Source organism: Sphaerodactylus townsendi, linkage group LG03 (assembly GCF_021028975.2).
Source record: "Sphaerodactylus townsendi isolate TG3544 linkage group LG03, MPM_Stown_v2.3, whole genome shotgun sequence".
Classification (NCBI taxonomy): Eukaryota; Metazoa; Chordata; class Lepidosauria; order Squamata; family Sphaerodactylidae; genus Sphaerodactylus; species Sphaerodactylus townsendi.
This window is the reverse complement of record NC_059427.1, coordinates 10,208,075-10,224,837: the sequence shown is the minus strand read 5'-3', so window position 1 is coordinate 10,224,837 and position 16,763 is coordinate 10,208,075. Positions and strand designations below refer to the sequence as shown.

The 16,763-nt window shown below is 47.0% G+C and overlaps 1 protein-coding gene across 1 annotated transcript in view; it reads left to right on the top strand.

Moving 5' to 3' along the window:
• Positions 1-1,576: 1,576 nt before the first annotated feature.
• Positions 1,577-16,763, top strand: part of LOC125429973 — a 96,288-nt gene continuing 81,101 nt past the window's right edge. Inside the window, exons 1-5 of the mRNA XM_048491610.1 lie at positions 1,577-1,876; positions 7,687-7,851; positions 8,431-8,526; positions 9,687-9,917; positions 15,226-15,248. Coding sequence (XP_048347567.1) covers positions 1,577-1,876; positions 7,687-7,851; positions 8,431-8,526; positions 9,687-9,917; positions 15,226-15,248 — 815 coding nt within the window. The remainder of the gene's footprint in view (positions 1,877-7,686; positions 7,852-8,430; positions 8,527-9,686; positions 9,918-15,225; positions 15,249-16,763) is intronic.

Genomic DNA, 16,763 nt, shown 5'->3' with positions numbered 1-16,763 from the left:
ACATAAAATCATATATAAAACATACTATAAAATAATTAAATTCTAAAACCGTAGCCCCACGAAATCCATATACAACCCTCCCCAGAAAAGGAATGGGTCCCAATGATGTTAGGGCTCTGTAAACAGAGAGGGCCCTGTAAGCAGAGGGGGGTGGGGGTGGAGGCACTATCAGCGGCTGGTCTCTCCAAAGGCCCGGTGGAACAATTCGGTCTTACAGGCCCTGTGGAATTCTCCAAGGTCCCGCAGGGCCCGGACAGTTGGTGGTAGAGTGCTCCACCAGGCTGGTGCCAGAGCCGTAAAGGCCCTGGCCCGTGTGGAGGCCAGCCGCGTCATTGAGGGGCCAGGGATCTCCAGTAAATTTGCCTCTGCAGAACGTAGAGGTCAAACCGGGACATAAGGGGTAATCACGGTCGAAGGTACGAGGGTCCCAGGCATTAAGGCCTTAAAGGTCCAGCACCACACACCTTGAACCACGATCCGGAATTCAGCCAGTAACCAGTGCAGAGTGCTTAGCGAGTACGCAACACAGAGGCGAATATGTTCTCTAAAAGTAGCCCCTGTGAGCAACCGGGCCGCCGCTATGTTGGACCAGTTTCAGTTTCAGATCAGGTATAAAGGCCAGCATTAAGCGAGGATTATAATAGATCTAGCCTGGAAGGTGACCGTTGCATGGATCACAGTGGCTGAATCAGTGGTGTGATTGAGAGAAAGGGGGCCAACCGGCCAGACCTGTCAAAGGGAAATGGAAAAAAGCGCAACTTGGCAAGGTTATATGGGCCACCTGGGTCTCCATTGAAAGAGACGAATCCAGGCGGACCCCCAGGCTGCGGATGGAGGAGGTCGGCGCCAATGTGACCCCCTCCCACACTGGCGGTTGGAAATCCCCAATCCCTCCTCCCCGACCAAGCCAAAGAACCTCCATCTTCGATGGATTGAGTTTTAACCTGCTCTGTTGTAACCAACCAGCGACCGCCTTCAAACAGTGCTGTTATGTTGAGAGCCAGTATGGTGTAGTGATTAAGAGCAGGTGCACTTTAATCTGGGGAACCTGGTTTGATTCCCCACTCTGCCATCTGAGCTATGGAGGGTTATCTGGTGAACCAGATTAGTTTGTGCACTCCAGCGCATGCTAAGCTGGGTGACCTTGGGCTAGACACAGTTTTTTGGCGCTCTCTCAGCCCCAACTACTTCACAGGGTGTTTGTTGTGGGGAGGGGGGAGGAAGGGAAAGGAGATTGTAAGCCCCTTTGAGTCTCCTTACAGGAGAGAAAGGGGGGATATAAATCCAAACTCTTCTTCTCTTCTTCATAAGCTGTAACATTACACTTGTGTACATACAGCTAACTCCTAATTACAGTGTTGAATTATCCACAGCTGTGCTCGATCATTTAAGAGAATGTTTTCCACTTGTTATCAGATGTATTTTTAAATCTCAGTGTAAAATTTGTCCATTGAAAAATCTGCATCTCCCACATAAAATCCAGCCCTTCTCCAGCTCATTGTCCTTCTGCTGTCCTCTTTGCAGGCCTCATAAAGCTACCTTTTCTGTCTGCCAAGCCACATAAACTGGGTCTGACATGGCCTCAGGGTCATCACACACAGATATGGAAGAAGAAGCAAACTGTCCCATTTGCTTGGAGTTCCTAACAGACCCAGTAACCCTGCTATGTGGACATAATTTCTGTCGGAACTGCATCACTGGCTACTGTGACATATGGGAAGTACTGGGGGACTTGGAGTGTCCTGTCTGCAAAACTGAGATTCAGAAAGGGAATTTCCACACAAACTGGCAGCTGGGAAACTTAGTAAAAAAAATGAAAGGAAAGAGAGTTCATGCAAGAAATCCAGGGACAGAAGAGGCTGATGACCCACATGAGGTATGATGTAAAGACTGAAATACATGATACATCTGACATGAAAGGGGAACATGGGTTCCTGACCGACTCACAGGGCATTTGTACATGTATTACTTACCCACGACTGCTTACTTTGCATTGCGGTTTTCCTGTGGTTTCCTCTTTGCACCAGTTACCCTTCCTAGCCCTTTTCCATCCACTATGTGCATTTTCATAGGATCCTTTTTTCCCATCTAAAGTACTCCTGCCAGTCCAACAGAGGCAAAATTTTAAATCCTGCATTCTGTCATATTTTCATGCAACCGTCATTTGGAGAGGCTGCCTTCCTGCATATGTCTGCTAGATCATGTCAATTTCAGTCAGGATTCCTCATTATACACCTTTAGCATTAAAACAAGCAAACAAAAAAGTCCTTCTGATCCTTCTGAAATGCTGCCCAGAAGAGTGGGAAGAACTACTGTAGTGTGGGTGGGGGGGGGGGGGAGACAGGGAGGAGCAGGACAACTTGAAGGGAGCTAAAGAAGTATTCTTATTTGCTTTCCCTGTGAATGGAGAGAAAAGGTCACACTTTCAGAGCTGTCAGAAACCATGGGGATTCTCTCATCTGTGGAGGGGTGAGTTCAAATGAGGGGGGAAAGCATGCATAAGCAAGAATCTACCCCAATCCAAGCTCAAGGTGAAGGAGACAACACATGTATAAATGGTCATAGTCAGATGTCTGGTCATTGTAACTTACCTGGAAAGTGAGTTGTTGTGGGGTTTCTGGGCTGTATGGCTGTGTTCCAGTAGCATTTTTCCTGATGTTTTGCCTGCATCTGTGGCTGGTATCTTCAGAGAATCTGATGGCAGTGAAACAAGTGGAGTATATATACCTGTGGGATGTCCAGGGTGGGAGAAAGAACCATTTGCATTGGTTAACAAGTGTAAAAGATGCAATTAGCAAGTGTGATTTGCATGTGTTAAGTGGAATCCACCCATTTTAGCATATGTAAGTAACAATGAAGTTGCCTAATCAGTTAGTGAGAAGAAGAAGAAGAGTTTGGATTTATATCCCCCCTTTATCTCCTATAGGAGAGACTCAAAGGAGCAGCAGTGGCATAGGAGGTTAAGAGCTCGTGTATCTAATCTGGAGGAACCGGGTTTGATTCCCAGCTCTGCCGCTTGAGCTGTGGAGGCTTATCTGGGGAATTCAGATTAGCCTGTACACTCCCACACACGCCAGCTGGGTGACCTTGGGCTAGTCACAGCTTCTCGGAGCTCTCTCAGCCCCACCTACCTCACAGGGTGTTTGTTGTGAGGGGGGAAGGGCAAGGAGATTGTAAGCCCCTTTGAGTCTCCTGCAGGAGAGAAAGGGGGGATATAAATCCAAACTCTTCTTCTTCTTCTTCTTCTTCTTCTTCCTTGCCCTTCCCCCCTCACAACAAACACCCTGTGATGGTGACTGCTCTAACAAAGAAATGGACTTAACTTTATAACCTCTGCCTACATGACCACTTGCATGTTACCAATGTCGGACTGACTGGCCAATAACTTAATTAATAGACTGGCCATAAAACTGTGACCTCAGTAACTGGTTTACATACATACAGTTAACTCTTTCATGACTAAGTTGTGGCAGACATTTGCAAATACCAGCAGGCGGCCCTCTCAGTATTGGTGCCCCAGCCTTTCACTGGAAAACCAACTTTGGCTGAGGAACATTAGTAGCACAGCCCCATTTCCTTTTTGTCAAGCAATATTTAGAATGACCCTACCTTTGGCCCTCCCATATTGGGATTGAGCTGCTTCCACGGTCTAAGAGGTTTCACTACCCAAGGGGGCCCCTGACCCCCCTCCCCCCATGCAGGCCTCTAATGAAGTTGGGATTCCTGCACTGTGCCAAGGCCATTGTGAATAAGGAAGGAGCAGCAGAAGGCAAGAAATATGCATGTCATCCGCAAAAAGTGAGCACTATGAGATTGGCAGGTCTCATTGGCTCTGGGTTCACTTTGTGCTAGATCACAGCAGGGGCCCAAAATCTGTACTCCACACCAGGCAAACTCCCTGGAGAACTCCCTGATGATCACTATGGTCAAAACTCAGTCTGATGTTGCTGTAGCTCTGTTGGTATAAAGAAGGGGTGGGAAACCTTTTTTTTTTTTTGCCAAGAACCATTTGGATATTTATAACATAACTAGCGGGCCCAGCCATGCGTTGCTGTGGCGATTGTCCTTCTCATCACAGTCCGCAACCCACACAGATGTCCATGCAGGTCCAATGATCCCCAGCATAGCCTTTTGGGGTGATCAAATGGAATCCCTCTTTCCCTTTTCAATGCACATTGTTATATGGTGCTGTCTTGTTTTTTTAGTATAAGGTAACCCTTCCCATTCCACAACGGAACTGTCCAGAGTGTGAATTCCGCTGTCCATGAGGCTGGTTGACACGCACAGTCCTGGCTTGGGTAAGGCAGAACTGGAGCAAGGAGGCTATCCCAGTCAGGCAGCAGAGGCAGGGTGGTGAGGCGCTCAGATCGAGGCCAGCTCCCTGGGTTCTTAAAGGGCCATGTGCAAAAGAAGCGGAGCACGTCAGTGTAAGGAGTTCGCCCCCACCCGCGCAGAATTTCTAAAGAAGAAAAAAGGCAAACTCGAACTCACTTTTAGTAAAAGATAGCTGTGGCAAAATATGGGTGAGGAAGTGGGTAGAAGTGGTGGCGAGTTTCGGGATGTGAGGGAGGGGCAGAGTGAGTGTGTGTGAGGATGAGCTGGATGTGTGTTGATGTGATAGCAGTGGGTGAGGGAGCACAGAGAGTAGAAAGTTACACCTGCGTGTGAGGGGGGGACCCCACCTGGCGTCTCCACATGCAACCAAAGGAGTGTGTATGTGTTTCCCACTTCTACTCAAGTATTACCTAAACAAGTATTGCCTATGTACTGTTTTCACTGCTCATCTCTGCCCATCTGAGCGAACATTCTAAGTCCTCAGGCCATAGACAGACAGGCTGCACGAACATTCTAAGGGTGACAGCTAAACAGAGGCAGCTTCATGGCCTGGTGCGCCAGGAAAAAGACGTTTTACCTGGCTCAGGGATGGACTTTCAGCGGTTTGAAGGTCCGAGTACCTGCCAGCAACAGGGAGGGACGTCCTGTGAAAATTTGGGGGCGATCCGTCCAGCAGCTTCTGAGGGACACCATCAGGGACAAACACACTGTTAGATTTTTATATATATAGATTGGCGGACCATACAAATGTATCAACTTAAAAATTAGCCTGTTATATTTGGTCAAACATTTAATTAACTGATCCCTAATGTGAGGGCTGGAACTGCTTCTCTTTATTATTATGATTTACTTAATATAAATTTATGTTGCTATGAAAAAAGTTCCTAGACTTATTGAATTTCGAATCCCGCTCCCTTTGCCCTTCCTGGCATGTTCATTTTTTCTCTCTTCCCCCCACCCCACTGGTCCCTACCCAGTTTCTGGTTCCCTTCGCTCTCTCCCTCCAGTCCTTTTGGACTTGGCCTCGCCTTGGGCCTCTCCTGATCCCTGCCTTTCCCATTGTCCCTGCCCCAAGGAAGTTTGGTAAGTAGGGCACTGGATTGTCAGGAGTGCCTAAAGGCTTTTTAGGACCCAGTGGTGTGGCGGGCAGCTACTACTATGTGTGCTGCTTCCCTCCCCCGCCTGCCTGCCTCTATTGTCTGAGCAGCCCAGTGGCGGCGGGCAGGCATGGTAGGGATGGGCGGCAGCATGACAGGGCATGGGCGGCAAAACTGATTGCCTGCCTGAGTCTCATGGCTGCAGCCAGTTCAGGCTGGTTTGGACATCAGCCCCACAGTGTAGAGAGGGGTGATCTGAATGGGAGTTGGAGCAGGGCCAGACCAAATGATTTTGTGGGCCTTATATGACCTGCGGGCCGGACATTCCCCACCCCGATATGCACTGATGGCAAATGCAGGAGTCATGGGAGAGGAGTGGGGTTTGAGATTGTGAGAGTTAAGAAAGGGGCATTAGGGGGTTTCTGGGAAAAAAGACTAGGAACCCACTGGTGCCCCAAGTACTGATGCTCATTTGGGTCCAGAATGTGAAAGAATCTCTCAGTTTATTTATTATTTAAAATACTGAAAAAATTAAGATACTCACATTCCCAAATTACACTCAAGTTAACACAATGAATATTAGCTTATTGGGTTAGTATCAAAATTCCTAGTCATTTCCAATGTTGATAGTGTCATCTGGAGAGTCACATAGGAGGAAATGTTGTTTGTGAGCAGGTGGATGGACTCGTTTGGATTCACCGTATATACTTGAGTATAAGTCGACTTTTTCAGCACTTTTAATGCTGAAAAAGCCCCCCTCGGCTTATACTCGAGTATATACGGTAATTCCAAGATGGCCACTGGAGCTGTGGCACACCAAGAAAGGAGATCACACCAGCTGTGGCAGAAGCATTTTGCCTGCATCCAACTTTGAGTATTAAATTCACCATTCCCTTTTGTGTGTTTATGTAAAGCTAGGCTTGTAAATCCTCCAGCTTTGATAAAGCCACAGTCTTTGCAATTAGAGTTGCTCCATTGGCTCTGAATGCTGTGTTAGGTATTACTCTGTGCCCTTGAAATTTGTGTTCTGACAGGCATGGCATCCTCTTGGAGAGAGATTCCATTGCACTTGTAGCTGCTGCATTTCCCACTCTAGACTTATACTCAAGTCAATAAGTTTCCCAGTTTTTTGTGGTAAAATTAGGTGCCTCGACTTATATTCGGGTCGACTTATACTCGAGTATATAGGGTACTTCTGAAAGGTGTCATAAAGGTCATTCAGAGTCTATCTGTAATCTTGCAGTTCCCCTTCACTTCCTTACATGTTTGGTCCTACTTTTTTCAAGAAAGGAATGGGATGGTGTTTGGGGGCTCAGTATATTTCCTGAAAAAATTGGCATCAATAAAAGGGGCAAAAAAAAGCAGATCCTGAAAAGTGCCAATTTGGGGGGCATTTTTTTCAAGCTGCTCAAATAAAACTCCTCTCTCCCCTCTCTTCCTTACTTGGTACCTGCAGATGAACACAGGACCCAGCTAGGCTGAGCCTCACCCCTGAACAACATGGAATTTGAGAGTGGGGCCTGACAGGTCGTGCATTCAACTTCAGGCTCCGCTCCCAAACTCCATGCCAGGTCCACCGTTCAACTGCAAGGGTTCTGAAGAGGGTTCTGAGTTTAACACTCGGCAATTGAATGCTGGGCTTGGCCTGACTGGGCCCAAAATTAGACTCTGCAGCAATGCTTCCAAACCCCACTTGGTTTGGGAAACAAAAGGTTGTGAACGTTCAGCTGTGGGCTTCCATGGAGTATAGAGGCATGCAGATTTTTCAGGTCTGGGTTTAATAAACCCCAAAACTTCCTCCAAAAGCCAGTGCAGAATTTCAGAACACAACTTAAAGTGGCAACAGAAGAGGTCTTGACTGGCCTTTGATGGTAATGGTGCTCTTGGGGCTCTGAGTGCAGCTGAAGATCTCTGGAGGTTCCTTCCCAAGTTCCCCTGTTCTCTGCACTGCGACCCAGATGGCTTCTCTCTCCCTCCTTTCCCTCAGAATTCTCTTTTTGTTCAGGACCCTCCACCTCCAAACAGCTGTCTCTCTCTCTGTAGGAAAATCCAACCCCTTCACCAAATTGCACATGAAGGCCAAATCCCATGGGGTTAAACTCTTTCACATTCAGCTTTTATACAAAAAATGTGGATTTTTTCCCTACTGATCAAGGTCTTAATTACATTCAGTCAATACAAAGGAGATAAACAGTTTTGAATGGTGGGAGGGCAGGCTTTGAAACAAATTCTTTCCCCTTGTTTTGGGCCATAGGCAGTCATGACTTCTAGAAAAAGGAGACTTTGCCAAAATCATTGTGAACACCTGAAGCTCTTCTGCATGGACGATGAAGCCCTTATCTGTCTGGAATGTGTTCAATCCAAGGAGCACAGAAATCACAAGACCCTTCCTCTTAAGGAGGCCTCTCAAGAGTACAAGGTAGGAAATCAACAAAAAAGAATCCATGGATCCTTCCGTTCTCCTTGGTTTCTTTGTGGGGAAACTGCCTCCAGTTTCTGCCCCAGCATTTTCCCAAGAGAGTTGAGGAAAGCGTGGAATGGAAGGTATCCATTTCCTCCACCATGCCCAATCCAGTACCTCCTGTCTTGCATTCTCCCCCCAACACCCAAGAGCCTTTCCCAATTTTTTTTTAAATTGTCACTACTGGGTCTATTGTTAGAGAATATAGTGATATACTTAGTGAGAATAATGTATTTTAATGCAAAAAACCCTCCTGTGGCAGACACATGGTGTCATGGTGGACAGCAGGGTGAAGCACAGAATCAATCTCCATGCCATAGCAGCACTGGCACTGTGAATATCTCTGCATTCTTGGTGGGCATCACTGGAAAATTGGGCAGTGTCCCTATGCAAGGCTACCTGTGCTCAGCGTTTGTGAAATGTTGTTGAAGATTCCACTAGAGATGTGGGCAGTTTGGCCCTTAATGACAGTTTTGCTTCTTACATGTTCTTACTGAAAAATGAACCAATCTCAGTTTTGGGTCTCTCCTCTCCCAGGATCAGTTCCACAACCATCTGGAGATTCTGAAGAAGGAAAGAGAAAGAATTGTGGGGTGTAAAAAAAACATGGTGAAGGAAAGCCAAGACCTGCTCGTAAGTGTCACTCAAGCTGAAGTCAACAGATTCTAGAACTAGTGTTTGGTTTTTTTGATGGGGTGTGGATGGCACAAAATAGTAGAAAAGTCAACCTACGAGGCATTCTCCCCTCCACCCACTAGGAATGTCTATGCTCAGACTGTTAGTATTCAAGCAGAGCTGGCTCCCAAAGGCAAACCTGACACTGCAATTCTAAGCAGAGTTACACCCAAGCACTAGGTGGGCTATGGATTCTGGGTGCCCCTGGTATCCTAGATGGTGCCCAAGTTCTGCTTAGTGGGTGGGCCTCCCCAGCATACTTTTCCATATCTAGACCCCCCCCTCCCTTTTTGTTTGTGGGTGATTTTGTTTGGGGCACAATCAGTTGACTTTCCCAGCTGCTCTCTGCTCCAGGATGAGCCCTGAGCAGGTGAACTTGTTGATTCCCCATTAATATTCTTGCTGAGACCCAGAAGAAAAGAGATGAGGGTGCCCCATCCCCAAAGGTGTGCGTGTGTGTGTGTGTGTGCATGCGTGCGTGTGAAGTGCCATGAAAACTTTTAACTCATGGTGACTATAAACCATGATTAGGGGCTAACCCAGCTCCACTTCTTGGCCCAGCAGCTGCAGAAACCAGCGCCCCGGCTGCAGGGCCGGGATGAGGAGCTGGCCTGCTCCACTTCCCAGCTAAGCAGCAGCAGAAACCCCCCCCCCCCAGCTGCTGGACTGGGAAGAGGGGCTGGCCTGGCTCCTCTTCCTGGCCCAGCAGCAGCGGAAACCCACACCCTGGCTGCTGGGCCAGGATGAGGGGCTGGCCCGGCTCCTCTTCCCAGCCCAGCAGCCATGGTGCAAGGAAGGCATCTGGTCACGTGGGGGGCTGACTTTGCACCCCCACATGACCAAATAACTTATGCCTGGCAACATGGGTTATCCCATGTCAGCTTTGCCAGTATGCCCCTGCTATTTTTTTGCAAGTAATGTGGTATTATTGGCATATCTCAGATTATTAATGTTCCTCCCCTCCAATTTAAAATCTTAGCTCAGGTGAAAGTTCTTTAGATATCCACCCTGGTTTATTTGGATCAGCTTTCTTAAAGTCTAGAATGCATGTCCACAGCAAAGCCAAATTGTTATGTTGTTTGTTATGTTGACCTGATTTCCTTCTCTTTCCGTTTCAGAGGCAAACAACAGGAGAGAAGCAAAGGACAGTATACAAGTTCAGACAACTACACTCATTTCTGGTGGAACAAGAGAAAATTCTGCTGGCTCAGATAAAACAGGCAGAGAAGGAGGTAAAAAAAACCTGGGACCAGCGTTTAACTGAACTCTCTGAGGCGCTCTCTTCGGTGGACAGCCTCATCCAGGAGATGGAGGAGAAGTGTCAGCAGCCAGCCCATGAACTTCTGCAGGTAAGAGTGTCGTGGGAGCAGGCAGGCTCCCCTTTGGGGAAAAGGCTGTCAGCAGCCTTCCACTTTCCCTCCCATTACACACCTGACGAAAATCCTCCAGCCTCAGACTTACCAGAAAAGATGACAGTCCCATGCTGCTCCCAGGCATGTTGAGAGCACCAAATGTGGCCCCAACTCCAAAACCAATGACCTGGTAAAAATCCAGGCTACAGTTGAGGAGTCAGGACCATGTTTTGACTGAAGACCAGTGAGGGCGGGAGCAAGACAGGAGGCAGGGAGCAGTCCAGGCCTCTGAAGGGTGGCCTGGAATGCCATAGCTGCAGTCACCATTGTCAACACCTGTCAGAATCCAGGTTTGCCAGGAGTGGGTGGGGATGGGTTGGAACATAGAGTCCCTCAGTGGGAAACCTTGCACAGGAGAAGGAGCCAAATCACATTAATTGGGTTGAAGAAGGGAGCGCAAGATCACTTGCAGCGGGGCAGAAAAAAATTGGCATTTGAAAGACGTTCATATTGGATAATTCCACATTTTCCAAGGGCTTGATAATTGTATATCTATAGGATGTTTATGTTGTGTATAGGATAAGAGCACTGTTTATGAGCATGTCTGTGTCTATTGCACTTGGTTTGTAATTGAATTATGCCAATATATGGTCGATTCCCCACTTAAAAAAAAAAAAGCTGAGGCAAACCGGTCTTGTTTGAATCGCTGTTTTTGAGCGCGAGGTCGTACTCCCCACCGCAGCTTCTGCCCCTCAAACGATCCTCAGGCAGCAGCCACCAGGATTCCCCACTCTGAAGCTGTGGAACGCACATTGAGCTCAGGGGCTATCCTGATTGGCTGCTGCTGCTGGGCGGGACTTTTTTTTTACTTTTTCCCTGTTGTATCCATGTCTGTTCAAGCATGCGCACAACCATACCCAGAAATGGGGAAACAGGCGATTAAGGGCAACCTGCATGCCTTCGTGTATTCATATCTATCCCACCTGAAGCATTCACATAAAACACTCTCCCATTACTAGCACTTCCTGCTGGGGTGAAAATACATAGCACTGGAACTGGTCCTTCTGTTAGACGTTCCTCTCCATGCCACGAGCTGCTTATTTCTATGAAATTTAAAAAAAATCATCCCTGGGTGGGCTCAAACCAGCAACCTCTTACATACCACCACAAACACTTAACAAACTGAGCCACAGCTCCCCTCCTGGTTGAAGGTGGGGAAAAAGGCATGTTAAGGTAGAACTAACACAGTGAAACAGGGAAATGAAGCTCCGTTTTAAAACGAAGCCCCATTTCCACGTCCTGTTGTGTTTAATGCTACCTCAATAATTCATTCACTGCTGCCTCTTCATTCACAATTCACAACCCTAACCCTAGGGCAGCAAAAAACTTGGGGCCTTGTTCTTCTGGTGGGGGGGATGGGTGCTGGACCAGGTTGCTTTGTCTGCGCCAGTCAATGAAAAAAATTATGAACACACACCAAAACAATACTCTTTACTGGGCTAGAACCACCAACCTTTCACACACTAGCACAATGCTTAACTATTTGAGCTACAGTTCTTAAAATGGTTGAAGGGGTTCTTTAAGGGTTTTAAGTAAATGCAAGGTTAAGTAAATGCAAGCAATGTAACCAGCCAGACGTTGCTTCGAATAGATGTGCATCTCAGCCCCACGTTTTTAAAAAACCAGTGAATGGAAGGTGTTTAAACTGTGCTGGGGACAGAAACTGTGGGGATTCATGGTGGTGTGTTTTGAGTAAACCCGAATTACAGTGGGACCAGTTGCTTTCACGCTGCTTTCAACCTACACAGAAGAAACTTGTCCTGTTCAAAAATCAGCCCCAATTCCTTCATTCCTTTTTTAAAAAATTACTCACGCTGCTTTCAGCCCAAACAGAGGAAACTTGTCCTGTTCAAAAATCAGCCCCAATTCCTTCATACACACTTTTAAAAAAAATTACTAGTCCCTGGCAGGATTAGAACCAGGAAGCTATTGACTACAGCATAAGGCTGCATTACTCAGGTGCACCACAGGAGCTCTAGTGGCAAAGGGGAATAAATATAGACTTTAAGTGAGTGCTCCCTTGCATTGTTATGTAGTTGACCCCATGTTGTCACAAATAGACATAGATCTCAGCTCCACGATATTAAAAAAAAACTGTGCGTGCATACGCTCAGCCCACTGCTTCCTTATTGGGCAAAAGGCTCCATGTCACTACCAGGGGTGGGAAACTCAAACCCGGAGTCCCCCCCGGGCTTCCCCACTGCCCTGCGCTCAGTGCTGGGTTTTTCAAAAAGTGCTGTTCCGTCCAGGAGCAGATATGACGCACGCTGAGGGGGTAGGAGAGCGGCAGATTCAGAGCAGCTGCGTTATCGCTGCTGCAGTAGTGGGGAGTGTGGCTGGACCCTGCGTTACTTGCTGCGAGTAGCGCGCTTCAAAAGGTGAGTGGGGAAACGGCCTATATTGCATTGCGGTAGGTGCATCACATTGTTTTCTCTTTAATATTAAAACAACAGTCAGCAGATTGCATTTAGTGGTAACATCAAATTCTGAGATAACTTCTTTGTCAAAATAAACCCACACTTTCCAGGTACAAGAAATCTGGACTGGAACTGCTTCAGTCTTTTTCAGAACTCCTCAGCAGGATTTAGCCAAGATGGTCTCCCATCTCCGGTGACTCAACTCAAGAAGAGATAGATGAATCCTCCGATTCACCTTCTCCTTGAGGAATCACCTTCCTGGAGCTCTGTGGGTAAACTTGAGTTATTTTCCTTTTTGTGGTAATGACAAGTCAGGCCTGGGGTAGCCCCCAGCCCTAAACCCCCCCTGCTGGGTTCCTCTGCTATCACAGAGGGCATGCAGCCAGTTCTAAGACCAGACTGGAAGTCTCCACAAAGCTGATACAATTGACCTGTTACATCACTAATACAATATGACAATGATAACTTTTTAAACATCCTTTTGAAAATGGAGGACAAGAGGGAGGAGAAAATGGCTGAAGTGTAGAGATACTCTTCTAAGACACAGATGACATCCTACTACTATGGGAACACTATATTTTCAGCGGTAGCATGTGGAATAAATACAGCTGAAGAGACAAGGGGAAAAACAACAGGGAGAATGGAGGTGTGAGGAATGATTGCACCAAAAATGTTGGCGAGACACAAGCCTTTGGGAAAATCTCTGATAAACTGGATGCAAAAAAATGGCTGGGGTTTTTAATGCTCATTTTAGAAAGATTGCAGGTCAAAGTGCCTTTTGTTTGCCATGTGGGTGGGGATTTTTTTGTTTTTTGCAGTCTTGCCTCCACTCACACCAAAACTCAGTCCGTGGCCATCCCCACACCTCATCCTTTAGAAGACTTTTCTCTGGCTTTTAAAAATGGGCAATCGCTAGATTGCTATAGTGTTATAGCATCATAATAAAAAGCATTATAACAATGTCACTAGTTCTTACCATTTGTATTTATAATTCTGAAATGTCAAGGAGTAGTAATAGTAACAAGCCTTTATTGGCATAAAATAAACATACAAAACAAGCATACAAAACCTGCCCACCATTGCTCACAGTCATAGACACTGGTACTGAAATATATACATGGTCCTTCTGTGACTATAGGACATTCTTTCAGCTAAGTTGACTCACTTAAACGTCATTGGATACTGACAAAAGCTAGAAAAATTACTGCTGGCTATATGTGGTCATAATACATAGGCATTGATTGGTATTCATCTAGACTTACGTCTATTATCGTTAGCAGAAATTTTGCTACATTCTCGCACACTGTGGGATCCATGTTGTTCTGAAAGCATAGGTATCTTAAGAGGCATCGGTTAGATTGTTATACAGAAATGGGATAGGAGTGCAGATTAGCGACATTCTGATTTTTGCAAACCTTACACAATGAAAGAGGGTATGATCCCGAGTGTCTCCACCTGACCCACATGTTGCATGGACATAGCCTCCTCTGTTTGTCAATTTGTTGATATCTGCCATGAGAGCAGCATAGAAGAGGCATTAAAGATTGAATCCTGTGGCCAGTGTTAAGGAGCTCTTCTTGAATTTAGGGTTGGTGATCAATGTAAAAATAATTGGCCATGTGTCCCTTGCTCAATTGGGATAAGCAGGGTCGGGGGGGAACACGTTTTCACCTATGAAGCCATTATCATATCCCGATACTCTTGTTCCTGGCAATAGCTTAGTTTTCAAGCAGCTATATGCTTCTGTTGATAGGGGAAAAGAAGGGGCCTAACGACTCTAATGCTATAGAAAAGCCAAAAGGCGTTGATTTTTCCCCTCAACTAGTTTTACCAGCCACCACCTAAATTTGCATAGTCCCGAGGAAAGCATGAGGTGTAGCAAACTGGAGTGATCCTGCAAATAGTGGATACATAGCCAGTATCTGACAGTTCTCAGCCAGGCCATTGTGGCATATGATATTTGCCCGAGTTCTAAACATAGGGCTGCATATGAAGCACAATTTGGTAAGCCCATAATTTTATGGAAGAAACGGGACTGGGCTGTGTTTATATTTTTGTTTATAGCTTCGATCCAAATTGGTGCTCCATAGAGGAGCTGAGAGCCGCATTTAGCATTGAACACCTTCAATGCGGATGGTATATACTGGTGGCCCACAGTGAAAAAGAAACGCTGTATTGCTAGGGCACTGTTGTTAGCTGCAGCGAGTGCTAATTTCCTATGTACTGCCCAATTAAGGTTGCTGGTAAGAGTTATGCCCAAATATTTGAACTGGTTAACTTGCTCTATGGGTCTGTTATTGATGGTCCATGTAAATGTCAAGGAGTAAATACTTTTTAAAAATAAAAGTTGGAAACCAATATATTGCTACAAGGCTACTGTAATCTAGTTATTATTTTTAAGCCTGGTAAATGCCCTCCAGTGGCAAGAAGGAAAATAACAGTGACACAAGGCTGAGGCAGATAATATCGCTATGAATGCCTTTGCATCCTCAGGCAACCATGGGAGCTACGCATCACAATTTGAGGACTTCCTGTCTTATCCATGAGGAAAAATTTCTTCATGAAAATAAAAGTCATTTTGGCCATCAAAGCAGATCACCCAGCTCTGTCTGAATGGCTCTAGTTTGCTCATATTATCCTCATGAAGATTTTCTCCCACTGTTTAAAAATCCACTCTAGTCTTTTAATGGAGTCTGCTAGCTGGACAGAAGAAAGGGGTCAGAGTGCAAAATCTTCCAAAGTGCAGGAAGTCTTCCTGGTGAGGCCTTTTAGCAACCATTGAGGTCTCACTTCTCCCTCTCACTTCCTCTCTCTCTCTCTGCCTTTAGGATGCCAGGAGCACCTTGCAGAGGTAAGTGGATCTTTCTCATTAACCTTCTTCACACTGGGAGGGGGCTAGGTAGCCATTGCAAATAGGAAACCAACTATTAGGAAGCCAGAAAATTTGTGCTTCTGCTTAAAGTCTCCCCAGGTAGATTTAGAGCAGGGGGCGGGAACCTTTTCCACTCAAACAGCCATTTGGCTCGCTCGCATGCCCCACCCGCTCGCTCGCCCGCCCCCCGCTCGCCCCCCTCTTACTTGTCCCTTCGCCCGCTTCCCCGCCCACCCGCCCACTCACCCGCCCGCCCGCCCGCTCTCCTCCCACTCCCCCGCCTGCCCACCCGCTCCCCCGCCCCCCTGCTCCGCCTCTGCCTCGCTCCGCTCGCTTGCCCGCTTACCTGCTCGCCTTTAATTTCTGCCCGGGCCAGCCAGGAAGGGGCAGCCATGCCGGGAGCCGCAGGAGAAGCGGCTAAGAGCCGCTTGCAGCTCAGGAGCCGTGGGTTCCCGACCCCCGATTTAGAGGAAGAGGAATTGTCACATGACATTATTGGACTAAAAAATTCCACAGTTCCCACCAGGGGAAAATGATGAAAAGGAACAGCAGTGATGTCATGTGACCTGTTTGCTTCCACTGTCCATCAGCCTCACTCCTGAGAACATAAGTAGAGCCTGCTGAATGAGACCAGTGGTCCACCGAGCCCAGCATCCTGTTTCACAGAGTGGCCAACAACTTCCCCTGGACAGTCAACAGTCAACAAACAAGGCATAGAGGCCAAGGCTGCTCCTTGATGCTGCCTTCTGGCAGGGGCGGAGTGAGGGGGAACGCTGCCCAGGAACTCTGTGCCCCTGTTGTGGCGCTGTCTGCCCCGCCACGGCCCAGAACACCCCTGGAATGCCCCAGAACGTCCCAACCATGCCCCCGCCATGCCGCGAGCCCACCCAGCCCTGTTGGCGCTACGCCACTGGAGACTGGATATCTTCGGCTATGGAGGCTCCCTTCAGCCACCAGTTCTTGTAGTCTTACAGTTTCCTCTCCTTCAGGAAACTGTCTGATCCCCTTTTAAAGCTATCAGTGCTTGTGGCCATCAGTACCTCGCCCAGCAATGAATTCAATAGAGTAATTACTTACTGAGTAGTGAGATATGCCCTTTTGTCTGTCCAAAACCCATTTCTCAGCAATTTCATAGGATGCCCTTGTATTCTGATACTATGTGAGAGGGAGAAAAAGATGTAGCTGATTCTGCTAGCCTCCATTTTATCCTTACAATAAATCTCTTCAGAGAGAAAGAGGCTGGTCTAAGGTCACCCAGTGAGCCAAATGGCTGAATGTGGAATTGAGCCAGGGCCCTTCTCTAGTCCAGAACTCCAACCACACCAGCTTTCTTGTGGAGCAGCAAAAATGGGGAAATCACCCCTATTCAGTGCATGGAATAATGGCTGGTGGGAGAAGTCAAAGCTCTTTCTCCCTCCATGGTGGCATTATGAATCCAGATTGACTAGGTTTTTGTTTTTAATACCTGTTTCCCACCACTGCTTTCTGTTTTTC